Below are 20,997 nucleotides of genomic sequence, written 5' to 3'. Positions count from 1 at the left end.
AAGCATTTCTCTCCTCGCATTCCCAACCGGCACGTTCTCATTCTCACCGACAACATTGCCACGAAAAGCCATATTTGCAGACAGGGGGGCACGAGATCCAAGGCTCTCATGAGGGAGGCCCTCAAGTTGGGCCTTTGGGTGGAAAAACATCTCCAGTCGCTCCTAGCCGATCACATCTCGGGGAGTCTCAACGTCCAGGCGGATTGGCTATCCCGGGCAACGATAGACCCAGGAGAGTGGAACCTCCATCAAGACCTGTTCCATCAAATCACCCTCAGATTCGGCCTACCAATCCTGGATCTCTTCGCGACCAATGCGAACGCCCAACTCCCTCGCTTCTATTCCAGATTTCCATCCCCGGGAGCGGAAGCAATCAATGCCCTCCGGAGTCCATGGCCTCCAGGCCTACTCTACGCATTTCCTCCAATTCCAATCCTCCCGGACGTGATTCACAAGGTCCTCACCGAGAGGGCCCGAGTAATCCTAATCGCCCCTCACTGGCCCCGCCGGCCCTGGTTCGCGGATCTCCAACAGCTGTCCGTCCAGGACCCTTGGCGACTCCCCGTTTCGGGGGATATGCTGCGGCAGGGGGCCTCTTTCCATCCAGACCCGGAGTGGTTCCACCTCACCGCCTGGCTGTTATCAGGAGAGATTTAGAACTGCGTGGTCATGACCCCGATTCAGTGGAGGTCATTTTAAAGGCCAGAAGGGGTTCGACCAATCGAATCTACGACCACACGTGGTCCAAGTTTCACCAGTGGTGTCTACAGGAAGGTCTCTCCCCTCTGTGCATCCCCATACACAGAATAATTTCCTTCCTTATGCAAGGCTTCCATAAAGGACTTTCCACCAGCACCCTCCGGCGTCATCTGGCAGCCATTTCATCTGTCCTAGGGGGTCCCCGCAGACAGCCTCTCCGATCCTTCCCTGAAGTTCAGGAATTCCTCAAGGGCATAGCCAACCTCAGACCTTCCAAGGTCCACAGGTACCCATCCTGGGATTTGCCACGGGTTCTCCATTCCCTCACGCAGGCACCATACGAACCCCTAAAATCGGCGTCCCTCAGGTACCTATCCTTTAAGGTAGCATTCCTGGTGGCTATTACCTCTGCCCGACGCATTTCGGAGCTAGCTGCCCTCTCAATCAGGCAGGACCTTTGTCAATTCCATCAGGACAAGGTAGTCTTGCGACTGGACCCCACCTTCTTACCCAAGGTCAGTTCCATGTTCCACAGATCTCAGGATATTGTCCTACCTTCCTTCTGCCTCCAACGAGACCATCCCTTGGCAATTAGATGGCACACCCTGGATCTCACCAGAGCGCTGAGAATATATATCCAACGCACAGGACCCTTTCGGAGGTCAGAAGCACTTTTTGTAGCCTATCATCCCAGAGTCATGGGGGCCAAAGTGTCTTCAACAGTAATAGGCCGTTGGATCAGAGGGACTATATCTAAGGCCTATGAGTCGGCCTCCCTCTCAGTTCCAAGGAACATCACAGCGCATTCCACCAGGAGCGCAGCCACCTCGGCCGCTTGGGCGACTCAAGCCCCGTTGGAGGAGGTCTGCAAAGCAGCCACTTGGGCCTCGCCAAATTCCTTCATCAGGCACTACAAGATTGATTCTTACGCTTCAGCGGACGCTGCCTTCGGCAGAAGGGTACTCCAATCCGTTATCTCACACGATAGCAAGCTAATCCCACCCTAGGGACCATCTATTGGGTATGTCCCATGTGACTGCTGGACCCGCTCCTTCAGTACGGAGAATAGGCGTTGATTGCTTACCTGAACGCCTCTTCTCGTACGGTGAGCGGGTACAGCAGTCACTTCCCGCCCTTGTATGTGTCTTCTTTACCTTTCTATATCTTTTTTTCCTCTAACAATGAGAGTTGAACACTACAGAGCTTCACAACTGAGCCTAGTCTATGGATTCGCGAATTCTGGGGAAGGGGCGGATCCGGCAAGCTTTTTTAATACTAGGCTCAGTTCCACCGGATTGGACATGAGCAACCCATGTGACTGCTGTACCCGCTCACCGTACGAGAAGAGGCGTTCAGGTAAGCAATCAACGCCTATTCTATTGCTTTCTGTCCTCCCACCTTTCCAGACTAGAGTTTTATTTAGCAATAGCACTTATTTATTTATTAGATTTGCATGCCGCCCCTGTCCGAGGACTTATAATTATATACCACTTTACAGTGCTTTACAGCCCTATCAAGCAGTTTATAGAGTCCGCCTATTGTCCCCAACCATTTGGCTTCTCATATTATCCACCTTGGGAGGATGGAAGGCTAAGTCAACCTCAGCCTGGTGAGATTCGAACCGCCAAATTGCAGTCAGCCAGCAGTAGTCAGAAGTAGCCTGCAGTACCTCACTCTGACCACTGCACCACTGTGGCTGTTTAGAAAACTATTTTTTTGCATAATGTGTACAACATAGGATAATTTGAGACAGCTCATTTGTACCTACATTGAAAACTCTGGGTTTATTTTTGTTCACCAAAGTTTAAACTTACTTTTTTTCTGAATTTAAGTCTTAATATTTTAGGTATGAAATAGTTTTAAAAAAACAATAAACTTACTCTAACGAATAGGTGATGTTATCCAAACCTGCATCTGCATGACCCACTGGTTCTACTCTGCTCTCCTCTTCTTCTGTACCATCATCATCCTAGTAATAGCAAAAGAGATAACCATATTTAAGCACAGTTGATGTGTAAGGATACTCACATCAATTTTGATTCTTAATTATTAAAATATTTTGCATCTTAAATAGCATATAGATTGTCTTTGGGTAACACAACATTTGGGACTGAAATGGCCTAGGTGCTGGCTAGAAACCAGTAAATGGTGAGTTCTAGTCCCACCTTAGACATGGAAACTAGTTGGATGTTGGCCAAGTCATTCCTTTCAGCTAACTCCAAACCACTACATGTTTGTTATTATGTGGACAATAACAGATGGGAAGAATATAGGTAAGGTTTGGTACATAAAACAAAAAGGCAGGATAAAAAAATTTAAAAATGCACTTATATAACACAAAATCATGGCTTAGCAACAACAATTCTGACCTGTATCACTTTAAATAGCCTCTGGTGGTTTTGTCACAAAGTACATACTCTCAACAACTACCCCAGATTACACAATATTAGCAGGCTGAAGTACCCAACTATTTCTCATAGGCTGCCTTAAAGAGAAAACATTTAAAAAAAGAATGCAAACATGGTATGTGCCAGATCTGACTTTACAAGACCAAGTGCAATTGCATCTATGAACAGAGTTGGTGTTTCCTCTTCCAGTATTTACAAGTACAATACTTATGACTATCAGAGAAAGATCCTTGACCAGTGTATGCACCCAGGTTTTTATGCAAGAAAAGAAAGCAGATACATGAAAGGAAGAATAGTGTCACGAAAGAGGAAGAATTAGTACAATTCAATTACAATTGCTCTGTTTACAAATTCACTTACTCTAATAGGCAATGGTTTAAAACACAAAGTTTAAATCTATTTGCAAGACAATGATCACAATTATTAATATTTTAACCACCTGATATGTAGCAATTTTTGAGGTATAGTGTTAGTAGTCAACTTTTGGTTTAACCTACATTACTGGAATTCCTGATGAGCTTATATCCAAATATTAATCAATAGTGACTTGCCCAGTTCCCAATCCCAAAATGGGAAAAAAGGAACCAATTGCATAATTTCAGGGAAACATGAATGTCTTTAAATGCTCATTTGTATGAATACTTTGTCTACTGTCTTATAATCAGCAGTTTAAATTCAGATGTGCTGAATCATCAATCAGAAAAATGATAAGTATTGGATGATGGGTTATGAATTCAGCCCAAAGAAAATCAATAATATGAATTATTAATGAGATATTAAAACAAAGCCAAGGCATTTGTTATGTTCAAGTGGTATTTCCTCCGAGGACCTGGAAACTTTACAAGTGTTTACTACGAACAGTACTGTAGACCAAACCATTTTTCACTTAAGAACCTGAGCCCGGAAAATTTCCCAGGAAATTTGAGAGCAGCACAAAGGCCCGGCCAGTTTCCTGCCATTCCTCCTTTAATCCCGGCCATCTTGGACTTTTCTGGGCTGCCAGAGGAGTCTTTTGGTGGCGCTTAAGGAGGCTTTGGCAGTCCAGAGCAAATGAAGTATTTTCCTTTCTCTGGGTGCTTGGAAAGGTAAGAAACCTCTGCCAGCACCCAGAAAAAAGAAATGCTCCTTTTGCTCTGGGCAGCCCAGAGCGAATGGAGCATTTTCCTTTCTCTGGGCACTTGGAGAGGGAATAATCCACTTCGCTGTGGTGACTCCCTGACACTGCCTCCCACACACCCAGCACGAGGTTGCCTCCCAGAGTGTCTGGGCATGAAAAGGCAAAAGGGGGCACTTTGCCCCAGCTGAATCAACTCAGCTTGAGACAAACTGAGGAGTCACCACAGCGAAGGAAAGGCACTGGCTACAAAACAAGCAAGTGGGAGAAGAGGGTAGCCATTCAGCATGGGAAGGAAGAGGAAGCAGGTAGCAACAACAGCAGCAGCCGTCTTTCAGTGAAAGGAGTGGGAGGTTCCCCCTGGGTTTCTGTCTCTGGCACAGCATCGCGCCAGGTGTATGGGAGGCATGTGCTCCTCCTCGGCATCTCAGAGTCCTTCTTTAAAAAAAGAAGACTTAAAGTTTTGGATTTTTTTTATTCCCTCACCTCACCTTCTTCCTTCAGCAGCGACTCTCCTCCTCCTCTTTTTCCTCCTCCTCCTCCCACCCAAATTTTGAGCTTTTATTTCTTTCCTAATTGGTTTGCACGCATTATTTGCTTTTACATTGATTCCTATGGGAAAGCCTTTCTACTTAAGAACCTGTCATGGAACGAATTAAGTTTTTAAGTAGAGGTGCCACTGTATTTATAAGTTATTCAGCTATATATATGTGCCTAGATTTAATTTATTCTCTTCTATATAAATTATATAACTTTTTGCAGCAAGATGTGTCAAATAAATTTAATGAATAAATAAACGTAAAATAAATTTATATTACTTCCTCAGTATATCCCTATGCAAATGTACCACCATATTAATTGTTCAAAATATTCTTCAAATAGAAAAACATGTAATTACTTTGAAATGTTTAATTCAAAATTCAAAAATTTTCCCTAATGGTTCTTTGGATGTGGCTTAGAGGGCATGGCAGAGGAAGGATACTGCAAAATCTCTATTCCCACCCTACTCTGGGGTCAGCTAGAGGTGGTATTTGCCGATTCTCTGAACTACTCAAAATTTCTGCTACCAGTTCTCCAGAACCTGTCAGAACCTGCTGAATTTCACCCCTGGTTTGTTTGTTTGTTTGTTTGTTTATTATTATTATTATTATTATTATTATTATTATTATTATTATTATTATATTTATTTGCTTGCTTGCTTGCTTGCTTGCTTGCTTGCTTGCTTGCTTGCTTGCTTGCTTGCTTGCTTGCTTGCTTGCTTGCTTGCTTACTTATTAGATTTGTATGCCACCCCTCTCTGAAGACTCGGAGCAGCTCACAACAGGAACACAAAATACAAATCCAATGATTAAAAAAAGCAGAACAGTTAAAAAATCCCTTGATAAAAAACATTCATGCAACCCAAGCAAACCATACATAAAATGGAGCAGCCAAGGGGAATCAATTTCCCCATGCCTGGCGACAAAGGTGGGTTTTTAGGAGTTTGCAAAAGGCAAGGAGGGTGGGGGCAGTCCTGATCTCCAGGAGGGTTGATTCCAGAGGATCGGGGCTATATTTAATTGCATTAAAATATGGTGCATGGTGCACAACTGAACAAGAAAGGTTTAATTCTTACAGTTGATCTTCCAAGTATCCAATTAGCCAAGTACAGAATTAGCTAAGATTATTTATTTATTTATTTATTTATTTATTTATTTATTTATTTATTTATATTTGTATGCCGCCCCTCTCCGCAGACTCGGGGCGGCTCACAGCAAAGTGAAACAATTTACAACAAATCTAAATTACAGTTTAAAAATATTTTTAAAAACCCCCATTTTCTAAACAAACATACATACAGACATACCATTCATAAATTGTATATGCCCAGGGGAGATGTCTCAGTTCCCCCATGCCTGACGACAAAGGTGGGTTTTAAGGAGCTTACGAAAGGCAAGGAGAGTAGGGGCAGTTCTAATCTCCGGGGGGAGTTGGTTCCAGAGGGTTGGGGCCGCCACAGAGAAGGCTCTTCCCCTGGGGCCCGCCAACCGACATTGTTTAGTTGACGGGACCCGGAGAAGGCCCACTCCACTTTTTATGGAACATGCAGGCTTAATTATGAATAAAAGAACTAAAAAGTATTTTTAGGATAGATGAATTAATCTCATCTATCCTTAGACTGGTAACAGTTCATCCTTCAGTGAGCATTGGTAATGGAAGAACTATAGATGAATTTGGAAGAAAAATCTAAGACATTCTGAATTAATGTGACTCAAGGACAAAAAATATTCTTTTATGTTACATAATAGTAATGGTACAGAAAAGATTATTGGATCATCTGGAAATTATAAATGAGTAAGACTAGTAACTACTGGTTATGAGGGAAAACATCATTCTACTCAAATATTACCATGTCAAAAGAATACATATAAATTTAGAATGAAACAAGTAAAAATGACTACCGGTATGTACAAGAGTGTGCCTCTGTCCAACACGTTAAATATAAATGACTGTTCTTGTTAGATGTAAATGAGTACTTGTCAGGGAATTGCACTGCAAGTGGCCAAATGAAGTCAGAGACACTGACATATGCAGTATTATATAAATAAATATATTTCACATGTATATTTAAAGCCGAAAAGATAGTAATACAGTAACATCATTGTCACGCTGAATATTGACAGCCCCAGAGACATTCAGAGTCATTCAGTAATTAAATAGTTAACTGTGTGTGTGTTTTATTAGCTCCTCCTGTTATGATGTAAAATCCTGCCACGTCATTTCAGCTCATATCCATCTCTATCCTATTCTCCATTTTAATATAGTCAGTCCTGTGTTAGCCGCCATCATGTGAAGATGTATTTTTCATTTGTCTCTCATGGCATATTTACTTTTCTACATTTATAATAAAAAGAAACCTTGTTTTGAAAAACAAATGTTCTCTCTCTCAATCCATCGCTTCCATAATGATTTAAGGTTCAAACGGACTTTAATTACCCTCATTCTGACAATCATGAGGTAACTCTTCAAATAGTATACAGAGCATACAGAATAAAAAGTGCAGAGGGAAAGGGAAACTCCACTTTTAAACCCACTGCAACCAATCATAGTTTAGATCACCTCATGCAGGAGTGAGCACTCTCCATCCAATCAGCTACAATTCTGTATTCTGCACCATTATATATTTCATTGTTCCAGCTATTAAAATTAATATTCTAACAGTATTAAATCTTAATATTCTAACAGTATTAAATCTTTTAAGTGCAATATAAAAGTAATTTGAAATCAGGGGACCTGGCATACCAAACCCCACCCCCCAATCTATACATCAAGGGTGGGTTTCACTTCCCTTCCCTACTGGTTCGTATTGTGACAGAAATGCGCATTCTGCGCATGTGTGAGTCACTTCACGGAAATGGGCCTCTGTGCATGTGCATGATTAAAGGCTGCGCATGCGCAGAGGGTTTTTTTGCAAGCTGTAGCTACCAGTTGACCGATTCAGGAGCATGGACTGCTGGTCATTGCTGCCGGTTCAGCGAGCGGTGGCAAATTTCTGCTACCAGTTCTAAAGAACCGGTCCAAACCGGCAGCAACCCACCACTGCTATACAGAAAATAAGAATTGGTAAGAGTCAAGAATGAATGGGTCTGGGAATATCTGTGGATAATACACAAACGCAACTAACCAGGACAAAAGAGGCATGCAAAAGAAACATATTGTATGGACACAATGGGCTGGGATACAGTCCTGAAATGTGCACAGCAAGTATGGCAGTGGCAGCAGAACCTATGGCAGATGCCTGGGTTAAAATAGAGGCTGTGTGGGAAGGTCTGTTTGGGATACCATAGGACAATGATGGCAAACCTGTTTTTCTTTGGGTGCCAAAAGAGCATGTGTGCGCTATCGCGAATGTGTGAGTTCCCACCACCCATAATTCAATGCCTGGGCAGGATGAAAACAGCTTTCTCCACCCCCCCACCCCCCGTATGCCCTCTAAAGGCCGGAAATAGCCTGTTTCCCAACTTCTGGTGAGCGCAGAAGGCTCATATTTCACCGTCCCCAGGCTCCAAAGGCTTCCCTGAAACTGGGGAAGGGTAAAAATGCCCTCCTCTATCCCTCCGGAGGCTATCTGGAAGCCAAAAACACCCTCCCTTTATGTGAGCTAAAAATCAGCTGCCCGGCACACACATGCAAGTTGGAGCTGAGCTAGGGCAACAGCTCATGTGCCAGAAGATATGGCTCCGCATGCCACCTGTGGCACCCGTGCCATAGGTTCGCCATCACTGACATAGGAGAATTGGAGGAAGTGGCTTATTCTTTAGAGGTGAACTCATTGCTGACAGAGCTTATTCTCTGTTTACTCTTGGTCCAGTTTTCCTCCTGAAAAACCTCATGAACAGCCAGCAGCCTCACCCTCACCCATTTCAGGATCCTAGCAGTAGGAGGAAGATGATGAAATTCATCTGCAGTAATTGGGACCATTTGGGCAGCCAGGTGGGAGCAGCCGAAAGGACAGAGGTAGGACAGATGGGAATTGAATCAAAGGCAAGTACAGTGAACTTAATTGGTTCCAGGACGAGGTTTGTAAGGTGAAAAGTTCATAAGATGAAACAATGTTTCCCATAGGAATCAATGGAAAAGCGATTAATGTGTGCAAGCCCAAGACTCACCTCTCTTGCCAGCTGAACACCCCATTTTTGCGCTGCTGGGATTCCCGAGGCTCGAAGCCCCACCTCTGGACTTCCATGTTTTTGTGATGCTGAGATTTCGCTGAGGCTCCCCTCGCTGGGAAACCCCACCTCCGGACTTCCATTGCCAGCGAAGCACCCATTTTTGCACTGCTGGGATTCCCCTGCAGCATCGCAAAAACATGGAAGTCCGGAGGTGGTGTTTCCCATGGAGGGGAGCCTCAGGGGAATCCCAGCAGCGCAAAAACAGGTGCTTCACTGGCAACAGAAGTCCGGAGGCAGGGCATCCCAGTGGCAGCAGCTTGGGTGTCTAACGTGAAAATAGTTTGGAAGAAGAGGCAAAAAAATCTTAAACCCCGGGTTTGTATCTCGAAAAGTTTGTATGACGAGGTGTTTGTAAGACGAGGTATCACTGTATTGCAGTGCAGAAATGTGAGGTCCTCACCTAACAATGCTGCCCTGGCCTAACAACCACAACTACTGAAATTACTATTGCTAATGGTCTTGTGATGTTTTGCCTAATTACCAAATTGCTTAACAATGGCCCCAATTACCCTCACAAGTCAAAAGGTATCTGTATGGTTGCTATATGAATATGTTAAATGCTTCCCTTTTTTTCAAATTTACTACTAACTCTAAGGGAATAGTAATACTGTTTCAATTTCATTTGGTAATCTATGTCTAAAAATTATGTCTCTCAATTATGATACTTAGAGTAAGCTAAGCTTCTAAACTTCACTGAAGCATTGGTACCATGATACTATAATCAACAGATGCATCCCTTAAAAAAACATTTTAATAGTGCCATAATCAGCAACTCTTTTCTTTCCTATATAACACATATTTTCATTTACATGGAACCAAACATAGATTAATTTGGACACCTGCACAGGGAAGTAACTTGGAATTTTCATTTACTAAAAAAAGTAACTAGCTTTGAAAGTATCTACATCAAGCAATTATTGCCTCGAATTTCTTCTTAAATTAAAAATCCCACCTGTTATAGAGGTAAATTAAAAATGCTATATTTTATTTACAGGCTAGAAAATGTTTGAGAATGAACTACCATATTTTTTGGAATATAAGACACATCTTTTTACTCCCCAAAAGAGGGCAAAAACCTGGGTGCATCGTATACACAAAATGTAGCCCAGCCAGGCACCCTCACCTTTTGGCCTCTGCCTCCCAACAACCAGAAAAGAGCCTGTTAAACCAAGCAACTGATTAGCAGTTTGCTGACCCTCAGTAAGGTACATTTTAACAGCCTCTGAACCTGTACAAGTATAGTCTGAAATGTAACAGTGTCCTGTATTAGTATTAAAATAAGGCAGCTGGGTTAAACTTAAGTCATGTTTGGAGTAGATCTATTTAAATAATTGAGAGTTCAACTCATTTGATAGTTATTAGAAATCTACTAATATTAAAACCTACGATTAAATCTCATTAACAAAAACAATAAATATAATCCATCTAAGTCGTCACAATTCAAACGCCTGCTTGCTTGCAGGTACTACTTCTCATCTTGTTATCTCTCTCTTCTTTTTCTCTTCTATCTCTCTTCTTTTTCTCTTCTCTCCTCCTTTTCTCCCTTTCTACCCTTTCTTTTCCCATATTACTGTTGGATTATTAAATATTACAGCTATAAGATATTTAAATAAGAACTCTGAATATGAAATATTTATATATGGACAAATACCTGAAATGTATATACAATAATATATATAAGCTGCGATATAACAATACTGTTTATCCCACTCCCCTCCCACTTTTCTTTTCTGTAATTCCATCCCCCTTCCCCCTGTTTTATTCCTTTTTGTATAAATTAATAAAGTATATTTTAAATAAATAAATAAATAACTAATTGAGAGGAGTTAGTGTGGCTCTACATTTAAGAAACCTTTCTGGCTTTAATATACAGCAGTAATATAAATTTCTCCAATCCAGTAATGTAAATTTCTCCAATTCCTTGCTATGTCAGGCCCACATACAGCAACTAGTGTATATCATCACTACTGTTTGCTGGGAGGCAAAGTAGTTTTTTTCCCTTTGTTTACCTCCCTCAGATCTAAGGTGCACCTTATACTCTGAAAAATAAAACATTTAACAAATTTAGTGAAAACACTTTCTATAAGAGTAGTTTTATATATGAAACATTTTATACTACAGTGATCCCCCGATTATCGCAAGGGTTCCATTCCAAGACCCCTCGCGATAATCTATATTTCGGGATGTAGTGGTGCGGAAGTAAAAACACCATCTGCGCATGCGCGCCCCTTTTTCCATGGCCGCACATGCGCAGATGGTGGAGTTTGCGTGTGGGCGGCGGGGAAGACCGCCCAACAGCTGATCTGCTCCGCAGCGCGGCAGCAGCGAGGAGCCGAAGATGGGGTTTCCCCGTTGCCTGGGCAACGGGGAAACCCCATCTTTGGCTCCTCGCTGCTGCCGCGCTGCGGAGCAGATCAGCTGTTGGGCGGCCGAGGCAAAGGGGAAACCCCAAGATCGCTTGCCGCTTGCCCGTTCGCCCGCCCGCCCGGCTGCTCGCTTGCCGCTTGCCTGTTCGCCCGCCTGCCCGGCTGCTCGCTTGCCGCTTGCCCGTTCGCCCGCCCGCCTGGCTGCTCGCTTGCCGCTTGCCACTTGCCCGTTCGCCCGCCCGCCCGGCTGCTCGCTTGCCGCTTGCCGCTTGCCCGTTTGCCCGCCCGCCCGGCTGCTCGCTTGCCGCTGGAGAGCAAGAGGGGGAGAGATAGAGAAAGAGAGAGAAGGAAAGAAAGAGATGAGAGAGGGAGGAAGAGAGTGTGAGAGAGGAAGAAGCAAGATAGAGAAAGAGAGAGAGAAAGATGAGAAAGGAAGGGAGTGACGTCATCGGGTGGAAAAATCGCGATATAGCGATTAGCAATGATCGAGATCGCGAAACTCGGGGGATCACTGTACTTTACTTTATCTATGCTATTAAAACAGTCTGTATTACTAATGTTATAGATTATTAGAAGTGTCCAATTTTTAAATTAAAGATTATAATATTAGGATGTACAGTACCAGACTGGGGAAACTGAAGAATATCCACTGCACATAAATAAAAATATATTTAATAATGAATTACTCTGTGCTGATTAAAGCTCTTTGGAATTCCATTTTCTACATCATTAAGAGCATGTACCTCATTGATATCTTTTCTCTATGTAATCACAATTGGTCTCTGCCTTATCTGTGTATCTGAATATACTTCAATGGATTTCCTGTAATATTCACTTTAGGATTACTGGCTAAAACTACTCAGAGAAGCAATCTTCAAACATAAAGAAAAGATATACAATAACATTTTGGAAGGAACTCAGTCACACTTCCAGGAAAATCTTTTTCTATTTCTGTGGCAGGATACTCTTCTGCCAATTAAGCTTTCCAGTCTTTAAATATGAGGGCTTTCCCCCATGTAATGTCCATGAGCAAAGGGGTTTTTCCCCCGAGCTTCATATTTCCTGGCTTTCTTATGACTGCCAATTTCTTCCTTATCTTTCTAGTTTAAGTAAACAATCCTAGATCCACAGCTCACATTAGAGAAACATCTTTCAGCTGTGGCGAGGGGGGCGTTTGCCCAGGTTCGCCTGGTGCACCAGTTGCGGCCCTATTTGGACCAGGAGTCACTGCTCACAGTCACTCATGCCCTCATCACCTCGAGGTTCGACTACTGTAATGCTCTCTACATGGGGCTACCTTTGAAAAGTGTTCGGAAACTTCAGATTGTGCAGAATGCAGCTGCAAGAGCAGTCATGGGTTTCCCCAAATATGCCCATTTTACACCAACACTCCATCTCCATGTTACATCTCCATCCCGTGTCTAGTCGGTGAAGCAGTGGAAGTGATGTGCCAGTGCCTGGAGGCTGTTAGGGTCTGGATGGGTGTCAACAGGCTCAACACTGACAACATGGAGTGGCTCTGGGTTTTGCCTCCCAAGGAGAATTCCATCTGTCCATCCATTACCCTTGGGGGGGAACTATTGACCCCCTCGGAGAGGGTCTACAACTTGGGCGTCCTCTTCGATCCACAGCTAACATTAGAACAACATCTTTCGGCTGTGGTGAGGAGGGTGCTTGCCCAGGTTCATCTGGTGCACCAGTTGCGGCCCTATTTGGACAGGGAGTCTCTGCTCACAGTCATTCATGCCCTCATCACCTTGAGGTTTGACTACTACAATGCTCTCTACATGGAGCTACCCCTGAAGAGTGTTCAGAAATTTCAGATCGTGCAGAATGCGGCCACGCAAGCAGTCATGGGCCTTCCCAGATATGCCCATGTCTCTTCAACACTCTGCGGCCTGGACTGGTTGCAGATTAGTTTCCAGACACAATTCAAAGTGTTGGTAATGACCTATAAAGCCCTTCATGGCACTGGACCAGATTATCTCAGGGACCGCCTTCTGCTGCACAAATCCCAGCGATCAGTTAGGTCCCACAGAGTGGGCCTTCTCCGGGTCCCATCAACTAAACAATGTCATTTGGTGGGACCCAGGGGAAGAGCCTTCTCTGTGGCGGCCCCGGCCCTTTGGAACCAACTCCCCCCAGAGATTAGAATTGCCCCCACCCTCCATCATTATTATTATTATTATTATTATTATTATTATTATTATTATTATTATTTATTAGATTTGTATGCCGCCCCTCTGCATAGACTCGGGGCGGCTTACAGCAATGATAAAAACAATATATAATAACAAATCTAATAGTTAGAATCTAAAATAACAATAATTATTCAATGCCTTTTGTAAGCTTCTTAAAACCCACCTCTGCCATCAGGCATGGGGGAACTGAGATATTCTTTCCCCCTAGGCCTTACAATTTGTGCATGGTATGTTTGGTTTTATAATAAGGGTTTTTTTTTAGTTGTTTAGTATTGAATGTTACATGCTGTTTTTTGTCACTGTTGTTAGCCGCCCCGAGTCTGCATACAAACAACAGCATACAAATCCAATAAATAAATAAATAAAATAAATATGTTTCTTTTATCCAGATTTGAGATGGATAGCGGATGAATCCATGATGTCTAGTTCTACTTTTTAAAGATATCAATTATTATTATTATTATTATTATTATTATTATTATTATTATTTAGATTTGTATGCCGCCCCTCTCCAGAGACTCAGAGCGGCTTACAACAACAAAATAATACAAATCCAATAGTTAAAAAAGACAATTTAAATAGAGAAGACTAAAACACGCAATAGTAGGATTAAATATGAAAACTCAAGGCAAGGTACTGATGACAAAGCCATGCTTTGGGAATACAATAAATTCACCATATTTGAAATAACACAAAAACCAGTGCAATAAAACAGAATGTACCTCTATCGTAGCTATTTTGCACATCATTCAAAATCCTCATTTAATGCGAAGCTCACAAGGAAGAATAATCTAGAGTTTCCGTTTCTCTTTAGGTCAGGAATGATGAAATGGTGATTTTGCATATTAAACTTTAAATCCTAAGCAATCTGAGTAGCAAAGACGATTGTGAGAGATTATGGAATTTGAAAGTTACTCCAACAATAATCAGGAGGGTTACAAACTGAACCAACAGATCTTATGCAATTCTGAGGAGGATATCCAAATTCTGGTTCCATTTATATTGATGGTGATTTGTTAAGAATAAACTACTGCTAGCATTAATAATGATGCCTTTAAAATACAGCTGCAGTATCTGTTTGCTAAATGCCCATGATGAAAGTAATCCTGAACTCTATTCTACCTGATCTTTGGCACCTATATAAGGGGGTGGTGTACTCTCAGTTTCAGAATAATAAGTAACACAAAAATGAACCAGTATTGGTTCTAAGGTGAAGTGGCTAGTTAAAACATATAATTTCTTATCCATCTGCAGCATAGACACTAATTTGATCATTTTCAGTTCAACCTAAACCACAGGGTGGTTGTGATGAGTTCTTTGAAGGATGGAGTGCTATGTATATATTCTGAATAAAAATGGTATCTACTGTAGATATTTGGAGGCCAGACAAGGGGAACAAAAGAGCAACAAAAATATTCAGGCTTTTCCTCCTGAATTCTTTTTATTGTGAATAACAAGAAAACAATAACCAAGGAACATACAATATTTATCACTACATATCACAGCAGCAAGAATCGCCCTTTTTTTTGCAAAGATGGCAGTATTCCATCTTTCTGAAAACATATTGATTGATAAAATATACAGGTGTGCAGAAATGGACAAACCGACAATAGAACTAAAAGGACAAAGGACTATTACAATGTTTGGACTAAATGGTACATTTGAACAAAAGAGAGAGAGAAAGACTGTGAGGCAATGTGGAAAAAAGACCAGGAAATGGGATAACGAAAATATATGAAGCATTGTAATACGATATAGCCACTCTGAGTCTTCTTTGGAATGAACAGTATATTAATTAATTGATTGATTGATTGATTAAACAAACAAACAAACAAACAAACAAATGTAAATAACAGTGTATGCGATTTGGGTGTAGACCTGTGTAAAAATAATATGATGTTTTAAAAAAACAATAATAAAAGTATTCAGGCTTTTCTTCATATACCTTAAAGGCTTTCTTTCTTTAAAACCATGTGATGAGTCAGTTATTTGCTGCTTGGTGGCTCAGTCTGTGAGTACAATGTATTTCTAAATTTGATATACAGTAATACCTCATGATACGAACTTAATTGGTGCAAGGAGGAGATTCGTATGACGAAAGGTTCGTAAGACGAAACATTGTTTCCCATAGGAAACAATGTAAAGTCAATTAATCCGTGCAACCAAAAAACCCCCGCAAAAAACCGGCTTTCGGCGACTGCTGGGAAGCCGCGCGGCTGTTTTAAAAGGTGACAGCCGGCCTGGGGGGCTTCCCAGCACCCCCCCGAACCCAGGTTCGTGGTTTGGGGGGTGCTGGGAAGCCCCCCAGGCCAGCTGCGACCTTTTAAAACAGCCGCGCCGCTTCCCAGCTGTCTCCTGAAGCCGAACGCCAAAGCCGAACTTCCGTGTTCCGCTTCGGGAGACAGCTGGGAAGTGGCGCAGCTGTTTTAAAAGGTGACAGCCGGGCTGGGGGGCTTCCCAGCAACCTCCCGAACCGAACCCGGGGTTCAGCAAAATTTTGCCTCTTCTTACGAACTTTGTTCGAGTTACGAACCGGCGTTCGGGAGGCTTCTGGGAAGCCCCGCCACCCGGCTGTCACCTTTTAAAACAGCCGTGCGGCTTCCCAGCAGTCTCCGAACGCCGGTTCATAATTCGAAAAAAGTTCGTAAGAAGAGGCAAAATTTTTCTGAACCCCGGGTTCGTATCACGAGTTGTTCGTAAGACGAGGGGTTCGTATCTTGAGGTACCACTGTACAGTATAAATAAATATAAATACAAAATAGGAGGACAGGACAGGAGAAGACTAAGGGATTGTCAGACTGGCTGTGAAATTGAAAACAAGGATCATATAGCTGTAACTGTAGCAATAGCTCAGCACCAGTCAGAAGCACTAAAGCAGCCACAACCTCTCTAAATTTTATTCTCTCAGGAGTGGGAGTCTTGGAGTTTGAAAACATGCTGTGGATTAGCCCATTTATGGTACCTTAATTCAAAAATGGCTGCCCTGTGAATAAAGATAATAGTTTAAATAGTATATAGATGTATGATTTTGCGTGTGTGAAAGAGGTAGGAGGAGGGAGGGAGAGAGCGGTAACTGAATCTAAGTAAATATTTTGTAGGGGGAGTGTATGGCTTTTCTTGATACAATTAAAAGCCATAAATAATGTTTCATACAATTTGTTTTGATATTTTTCTTTCAAAGAAAATAATTTTGACCATTACATGAGCATAACCAGCCTAAAAAAGATGAAGACTTTCAACATTGACCTCAGATTTTATGCAAGCACTTAATAATTAGCTACATTAGAACATGAAAAATAATTACTGGGGATTCAATAAATTATGTTTTGTTATTATTATGGAGGAAAAGGTCAACTATGTCTTAGCAAAATATCTTGCTGTGGGAAATCTACTTGCAGACTAATTTATCATTTATTAACAATCATCTGGATTGAGTGTAGTATTAAAGGCTCCCTAAGTGTCTTTCCTATGTAGAAAAGAACAAAAAAAAAGGTTTTCTTCTAGTGAAAATTATATCTAAGATCATGATTAAGTTATTAAAACTTAGTGCTCTCTAAGTTTCCCTTTTTTTCCTAGCAGATATTTCACTTCCAGCCAAGGGAGAATTATAAATCCAAGTGGGAATGAAATTTGTTAGCTGTAGTGGTACTTTGGTACTTGATTGGTTTGAAATTCATTAAATTTGAATTTAATACCCAATGCATTTTGACATGAAAATTCATTTCCAGGTAACCATCAAAACAATTTATTTATTTATTTCAGATAGTTTGTTTGATATTCAATGCATAAGCTAGAACTTCTTAGTATCGTCTGTCTTGTGACTCACTACATTATTCCTTATGGGAAAATATTGTTTGCTACTCATCCTTTTTGATACTCATCCTTTTTGATCCTCATTTCACTTTCAAAACCAATTAACAATGAGTTCAGAAGTACCACTGTATTTATATATGATCGCTTCTCTCTCTAGTCATAATTGTGTGTTATTTCTTTCTTTCTTTCTTTCTTTATTTTATTATTTTATATAGCTGCTCATATAGCAAGGATGTGTCAGGATGGATAACAAAAACAAAAAACAAAACCTTAAAGTAGCAAACAACAAACAAAGGCCGGGACGTACATATTCTGGCAACTAGGGAAACCAGGAAACCTTGTGGGTTCAACAAAACTCTCCAACATTTGGAAAAACAAGAATATATTAAGGGCTTTATTGCTTCTTTGATTGCTTCCATTTATTTGGTTCCTGCTTATCTAGGTGTCCGTTTTTATTTGGGGGTTTTTTGCCATTCAAAATTGTATTTATTTGTTTGTTTGTTTTGTCTAGTACATAATGGGTTAGAAAAACATTATAAGTAATGGAGAAGAAGGAGGGGAGCCTCAGGGGATCCCAGGATCGCAAAAACCTGCGCTTGGCTTGCAAGGAAAGTCCGGAGGCGGGGCATCTCAGTGGCGGCTTGGCAGGTTCATAAGGTGAAAAAAAGTTCGTAAGAGGCAAAAAAATTCCGAACCCTGGGTTCGTATCTCAAAAAGTTCGTATGATGAGGGGTTCGTATCATGAGGTACCACTGTATTGTAAATGTTAAAGTCTTCCTTGACACAAACAAAATTTTAGCATTTAGAAATTGGGATGCATCCTGAAGTTACTTTCACATTTGTCCCATATTATTTTAGCTCATGTTTGCATGTGTCTATCTGTATCCATGTGTTTTATAAATGCAATATTTATTAATAGCTCAACCATTCATCTTCCCATTAGTGTCAGAAAAGAAAGGTTTCAAGACAAATTGAAACCTTCTACTTTAGTTGAGTAAACCAAAAGAAATGCTTGTGGTTTGTTTCGCACCAGTTTAAAAATGATCTTACAAGAAATGGCTGAAAGAAAGTGTGTATAAAATACACAAGTGCAACAACATGTGGTCTCAGATTATTCATGGCCATATGCATGCTAATCATATCAAAGCATATTATGAGGTATTACATTACGCTGCACATATAATATAAACATTCTTGCAACCTGTTTTTTTTTCTATTTAAAGCATAAAAACATATAAATATAAATGCTTGTACAGTAAACCTGACATTTCAAGGTCAGATTTGTTTAACACTTAGGGCTGCCTTTGAAATCTAAAATCTTAACTCAGATTCAGATTCTTGTTCCTTGTGGTGCTTCAGAGAGGCCATACAGATGGTCATATAGTTCCTACAGCACTTATGCTATAATCAGAGTTTAGAACAACTCAAAGAAGTATTACAAGATTTGATATGGAAATTGTGGAGAGACCTGGCTCTAGAATCGCAACAGTCAAAAACGGCAGTATGGATAACATCATCACCATCACCAAATGTTGATTATGACCTATAAAGCCCTTCATGGCATCGGACCAGAATATCTCCAAGACCGCCTTCTGCTGCACGAATCCCAGTGACCGATTAGGTCCCACAGAGTGGGCCTTCTCGGGGTCCCGTCAACTAAACAATGTCGTTTGGCGGGCCCCAGGGGAAGAGCCTTCTCTGTGGTGGCCCCGACTCTCTGGAACCAGCTCCCCCCAGAGATTAGAACTGCCCCTACCCTCCTTGCCTTTCATAAACTCCTCAAAACCCACCTTTGTCGTCCGGGCCTATACAATTTATGTACGGTATGTTTGTATGTATGTCTGCTTAATAATGGGTTTTTTTAAATATTTTAAATTGTAAATTATTAGATTTGTTATGAACTGTTTTATTGTGTTGTGAGTCGCCCCGAGTCTCCGGAGAGGGGCGGCATACAAATCTAATAAATAATAATAATAATAATAATAATAATAATAATAATAATAATAATAATAATCTGCTTCCTTTTCCAGATCACACAGCTACCCTCTACAGATAAGTGTGAATTCCAGAATTAAAGCATTTGGTTTAAGGAGTTTGTATCAGATTCTAAATATACCCCTTACTTAAATATATTCAATATATTGTTGACAAGAGGTTTACTAGTGAACAAGTGCTGTTGGGCCAGATGAACTACATAAGTGTACATAAGTCAGTTCAGTCAAATGCAGATACTTCTCCATTTACAGCAGGTCATATAGTGAGTTGTCAAAGTTTCAACAGGGGACTTTGTGGGTACTTATGACTCAGATTCAACATTCCGACAGTCGGGGCCCTTGGAACATGACTACCCCTTAGGTGCTCAACAATCTAGTCACATGTATGACCATTTGCAGTGCAATCACTTGCAATAACATGAACAGATTTTATGATATCTTTTCTGAAAACAGGAAATTATTTCCCGTTTTCAGCAAAACCCAGCATTGATTTACTTAACAACCATGGTGATTTGCTTAACGACCGAGAAAAAGTTCATAAAATTGGATCAATATCATCCCCATTATGTATGTATCACATTAAAAGAACAGATTGATAAAATTAATGCTATTTTTTTTAACAGTCAGATATATTTTAGTTTGGATTCTCGGAAAACCGTCAATCCCTACACTCCTGTCTGCTTGATTGCTTGATAGCAATAGCAATAGCACTTAGTCTTTTATAGTCCTTTCCAGCCTTCTTTAAGCAATTTACCTAGCAAGCATATTGCCCCCAACAATTTGGGTCCTCATTTTATGCACCTCGGAAGGATGGAAGGCTGATTCGAACTTGGTGATATTTGAATTGCCAAAAAGTTTAAATGTTATTAAAAACTACAAGCACATCCAAAATATTACAAGGAACAATCTTTCAATAATATTCCACACATATAATTTTTCACAATGTCTCTCCCTCTCTCCCCTCCCCTACCTCTCCTCCCCGCCCTTCCTCCCCCTCTCTCTGCCCCTGTCTCAGATAACAGACTTTAAAGGCATTGGCAAAAAGAGACTATATATAATTCTGATCAAATGAAACATTTAAAGTTTTGACTACCAGGAAAGAGTCATACCTAAAGTTGGGAGTGGAAGAAAGATTGCTGGAATATTAGAATTCATGCTCAGGCATGCAAAAGACTCAATGAAACTTGCATCACATTTCTATTTGTATATGAAACCCCACTATTTTCATAAAGCAATCTTCTAGTAGAATATCGCTAAAAATAACTGATAAAAATAAGACAGCCTCCAACAAATATTAATGAAATGTTAGAAAGACTTGAATTCTCATCACATTTTTGCAAAGTGATACATATGAAAATAGCTTTAAAACATTAACCATAACTTTTCTCTCTTTTCCACTCCTAACTCCAACATTATTTTTCTTGGACTTTGAACAAAAATGCATCTCACTTTGGGAAAGTTTCAGGTCATTAATGCAAAACTTTAGCCCATGCTTCATGAGAAAATTACCGCATTAAGTCTGTTTGTGATTATCAAAACAAATTTCTCATGAAAATTGGTCCCTGTGGAGCATTAAATACTAAATAAGTTAGAAAGGCCAGAATGCCTTTCATGTGATCAGAATAGTATTTACTGCTAAATTTCTTCTTGATGATTCTTCTTTAAGCTTCTATATTGAGATAGGTATTTC

General features: G+C 40.9%; 1 protein-coding gene across 1 annotated transcript in view; it reads right to left on the bottom strand.

The window, feature by feature from the left end:
* PARD3 (par-3 family cell polarity regulator) overlaps positions 1 to 20,997 on the bottom strand; it is a 716,596-nt gene that overhangs the window by 323,821 nt on the left and 371,778 nt on the right. Inside the window, 1 exon segment of the mRNA XM_070728743.1 lies at positions 2,580 to 2,668. Coding sequence (XP_070584844.1) covers positions 2,580 to 2,668 — 89 coding nt within the window.

Source organism: Erythrolamprus reginae, chromosome Z (genome assembly GCF_031021105.1).
Source record: "Erythrolamprus reginae isolate rEryReg1 chromosome Z, rEryReg1.hap1, whole genome shotgun sequence".
NCBI classification, from domain to species: Eukaryota; Metazoa; Chordata; class Lepidosauria; order Squamata; family Dipsadidae; genus Erythrolamprus; species Erythrolamprus reginae.
The sequence above is the reverse complement of the archived record's forward strand: the minus strand, read 5'-3'. Positions and strand labels throughout refer to the sequence as shown.